Here is a 4,159-nt window from a genome sequence, read left to right on the forward strand (position 1 = left end):
TGCTGACACCTCTGCCACACTCAGCAGCCAAAGTGGTCTCAGGCTTCTCACCGCTGCCCTGACGCCCTCGGGAAGGAGCCTCTTTCTGCACAAGGTGCTGCTGGAGAAAGGATGTTCAGGGGGTCACAAAGGACTTCTCCTCTTCCCCACCCACCATGCAAGCTAAAACCACTAGAAGCTGTGTGCCCGGATGACGGACAGGTGCTTCCAGCCTTGAGGAACCTACCAAACTGCCCAAAGCCACCCCGAGCCCCCTTACCCACGTGCTGGTCCCTGGTCCCTACCCCAGCCCACCTGCTGCCTCTTCCACACCCAGCTCCTGGAGTCGTGCGGTGACACAGACACCGCGGTGACACCTTTTATAAACACCAGCAATACTCTGCTTCCCTGGATGGGCTGGAAGAAGCATGAAAAGCCAAAAGGAGTCTTCACCTGTGAGCAGCCAGGGCTGGCTGACGTGAGGGGTGGTGGGACCTCCTCTCACCACCTGTGCAGAGGACGCACCTGAGATAAGGAGCCCACCCCTGCTCCCTTTACCCAGCACAAGTTATTAATCTTCCACCCTCAAACTTTCCTCTCCCAGCACAAGAACCACACCAGCCCATCTCAGGCCCTCGCCAAGTAGGGAGTTTATAAAACCAGGTAACTGCACCCCAGCTCTGCGTTTTCCGGACAAACAACCTTTGCCTGCGAGATACCGCGTCCAGGGACAGGACTTCACGATGAGCCCAGGGCAGCGCGGCACCCAGGCGTGCTGCGAGCATGTTTGCATTTACACACAGGCAAACACACACCCACACGGCGTTTAAGCAAGGGACACGGTGTCCTGGCTTTTACGGCTGGGGTGCATCCCCACCCACGGCTGGATGGAGAGGGCTCCGCGGCCGCGATGCTGCGCCGGGTGCTGGGAAATCGCAGTCGGGAGGGCTCGCAGTGCTTCTGAACCGCGGTGGCTGCTTCTTCTCCATCTCAATAAGGTGACACATTTGACACCAACTCAAAGGGCTTCACCTGTGGGACTCGACAGGGCACTGCCAAATCCTGCTCATTAGCAAAGAGGCTGCCAGAAAGCAAAAGCGCGGCCATGAAAAACACCTCCGTGCTCCCCCCCCCTCCCCAGCCAGATGTGAGGAAGGATAAAAGTGCATTCTCATCCTGTGCCAAGCCTCCTTCCAAAGGCCCGTCTGCTTCTGCACTAGCATTTCAGAAGAACAAACAGAAAAACACACCCCCCCTCCACCCAAAGCCACCCAAACCTCCTTGCAGCACGTGGGGGGAAAAAAAAATAAATAAACCAAAGAAGTAAAAAACCCCACAGAACTAACTCACCTCTAGGTTTGTTTGCATCTGCAATGGTTTATAAGTTTAACAGTAAATTCTACAAAGCAGCCAAACACTAGAAGAGTTGCTGATTTCCTACATCCAGCCAGGTGCAACAGAGAATTCAGGTTCCCAAGAGGTAAATAGGGTTTCCCATGTTCTCCCTAGAGGATTCCCGAGATGGAAACAACGTTCCTATGGGCGTCTGCTGTCAACAGCTTTTAATCAATCATCATTACCTTGTCATAAGAATTCCTGGGAGCAGGAACTCCCAGCCCGAGTACTCTATTATTAAACTAAGAGGCTGCTTCCAAGATGTAAGGTGGCCAGGGTTTGCAGGTAAAAAGAGACTTGGAGGGGGGAAAAAAAAGAGACATTTTTCCCAGGTGTAACTCAACCACTTCCCGGCTATTGTTTCCCTCCCTGGGAATCTGTGCAAATTGAGCGAGGAGCCTGCAAGCTGCTCAGAGCGCGCCCATTTTCCTTCCCTTCTGCCCTAACAAAAGAGCCCTGCAAAGCCTGGCGTTGGAGGCTGGACATCTGTCGCCGTTTGGGGGGGCTGGCGTGGTCATTGAAAAGAAGCAGTGACCTGTCAGCTTTGATTGATGGCCACAAACCTCCCGGGCTCGACCCCTCGTGTGGGAAAAAGAAGGCCCGCCAAGGAAAGTCCCTTTTCACATGCTAATTCTGGGTTATAAATACAGCAGAGGAGCAGCCCAGCAGCAAAGACTCCCTTCGAGGGGAAAAGGGAGCGACCCACTGCCTCAGTACCTCCTTCCCATCCCTGTCCTGGGCAGGCTGGATTAGAATGACCGCCGCAGCCACCGCCGGCGGCACCCACAAGCTCGCCAGCACCAAGGAGGAGAGGAAGGTAGGTGCCCTCCATGCTGCTGTGCCCCACGGCAGCCCCACGCTTGGGCACGGAGGGCTGCGGGCGCTGCTTCTAGGGAAAAAAAAAAGAGGATGATTATAAAGATGTTTTCTTTGAATGTAAACCACGCGGGTGTATTTTTTCTGCTCCCTTTCGTGGGTATTTTTTTTCTGCTCCCTTTCTCCGCCTTAGGAAGGCTCCTCTCTGTTTCGTTTGGGTAAACTCTGCTTAAAATGAGTGGGAGAATTGAGAGCTAAGGGGTGGGCCATGATGGGGCAAATCTCCGTCCAGACCTTGTCCCTGTCACCCCGTGTTGGCTTCATGCAGGGGATGGGGCTCGTTGGCTTCACGCTGGGGCTCCCTGCTCTCGTTGAACTGCAGCAGGGAGATAAAGATTGAAAAAAAAAAATCAATTTCAATTTTTCCCCCTCTTTTTCTTTTCCCTGCCAGTTAAGGAAACCCCTCATCGAGCGGAAGCGAAGGGAAAGGATTAACAACTGCTTGGACCAGCTGAAGGAGACCGTTGTGGGTGCATTTCACCTGGATGTAAGTGCTCACTTTTATGCTGTTTTTTTTTTTTTTGTCCTTTTGATTTGTTTTTTGAGGGGGGAGGCCTCTTCTTTTAAGAAACTGGGCATGGTACAAACCCTTCCAGCCTCTAACGGCCGCGCTCTTTCCTTATCAGCAGTCTAAACTGGAAAAAGCAGACATCCTCGAAATGACGGTGAAGCATCTCCAGAACATCCAGAGCAGCAAGCTGATGGGTGAGTCCCCGCTCTCCCCACCCTGCGGAGGGTGGAAGCAGGTTTAATCCTCCGGCGGTTTGGCAAAAGCATCTTTCAAACCTTTTTGAGCTTTTCAAACCTTTTTGAGGGTCAGGGCTGCTGCTCGCGTTTGGCTTTCTCCACTAGATGGGGAGATGGAGCTGGGCACTGGTTAACACACGGAAGGTTGGTGGGGTTTTTTTCCCTTCCAGAGCCGCTTTCTGCTTTTTTGGTCTAGTTTTGCCCTGGGCGGTGGGCAGGAGGTGAGGGCTGGCTGCCTGGGTGGCTCCCACCCTGCATCACCTCCCTCCTGCACCCTGGAAACTATTCACTTTATAGTAAAGCCCAGCTGGGCTTCGGCAACGAGCTCCCCAAACCTGTGCACACGGGATCCCGGGTGAAAGCTTTTAAGCGGGAACACACCGGCCACTTTTTTACCTGCTCACCAACTCCTCTTCTCTCCTTTCCAATGCAGCTGACTCCAAAGTGGGTCTGGAAGCCCAGCAGAGATACAGCACCGGGTACATTCAGTGCATGCACGAGGTCCACAACCTCCTCCTCACCTGCGAGTGGATGGACAAGACCCTCGGGGCTCGCCTGTTAAACCACCTGCTGAAATCCTTACCCAGGTCTGGAGAAGACACGTGCAAAGCGGCGTTAAGGTCTTCGAGCCCATCTCAGCAGCCTCTCCCCACGCCAAAAAGCCCCCTGAGCCCAAAGGGGAGCACTCGGGGCACAAACCCGTCGCAGGAGCGCTTCTGCCCGGCGGAGAACAAGCAGGCTTCGAAAAATTCCTTCCAGCATCCATCGCTGTCGGTTTTCAGCCAGGTTGACGCTGTGCCTCCCAGACAGGTCCTGCAGCCAAATTTTTCCCATAACAACCCTAGAGTGGGTTCATTAGATATGTGGAGACCGTGGTAAAGTGTGTTTTAAAATGTTTATCCTAACCTTAGACACTCGTACGTATGTATCTTATAGATATGTTTCTTTAAAACACTCACGGGGCAGGTCTGCTCCCGTAGGTGTACTAAAGACCAGGGTACTTCAAGCCGAAGTAAACCTATGTGTAGCCTGCATTGTAGAAGGCTGCTATGATTTTTTTATTTATTTAATACATCTAAATTATTGTATAGAAACCTCTCACGCTCTTTAGCTGATATTAATTATATAGCTTTCTTGTCTTACCTTCTAAAAATAATTAACT

General features: G+C 52.5%; 1 protein-coding gene across 1 annotated transcript; it reads left to right on the forward strand.

Annotated features, from left to right (window-relative positions):
* Positions 1-2,128: 2,128 nt before the first annotated feature.
* Positions 2,129-3,876, forward strand: LOC104277935 (transcription cofactor HES-6-like). Its single transcript, XM_009874750.1, has 4 exons — positions 2,129-2,191; positions 2,642-2,737; positions 2,880-2,955; positions 3,431-3,876. The coding sequence occupies exons 1-4, from the start codon at positions 2,129-2,131 to the stop codon at positions 3,874-3,876; spliced, it is 681 nt and encodes a 226-aa protein (XP_009873052.1).
* Positions 3,877-4,159: the final 283 nt, after the last annotated feature.

The sequence above is a fragment of the Apaloderma vittatum genome, unplaced genomic scaffold (genome assembly GCF_000703405.1).
Source record: "Apaloderma vittatum isolate BGI_N311 unplaced genomic scaffold, ASM70340v1 scaffold13348, whole genome shotgun sequence".
NCBI lineage: Eukaryota > Metazoa > Chordata > Aves > Trogoniformes > Trogonidae > Apaloderma > Apaloderma vittatum.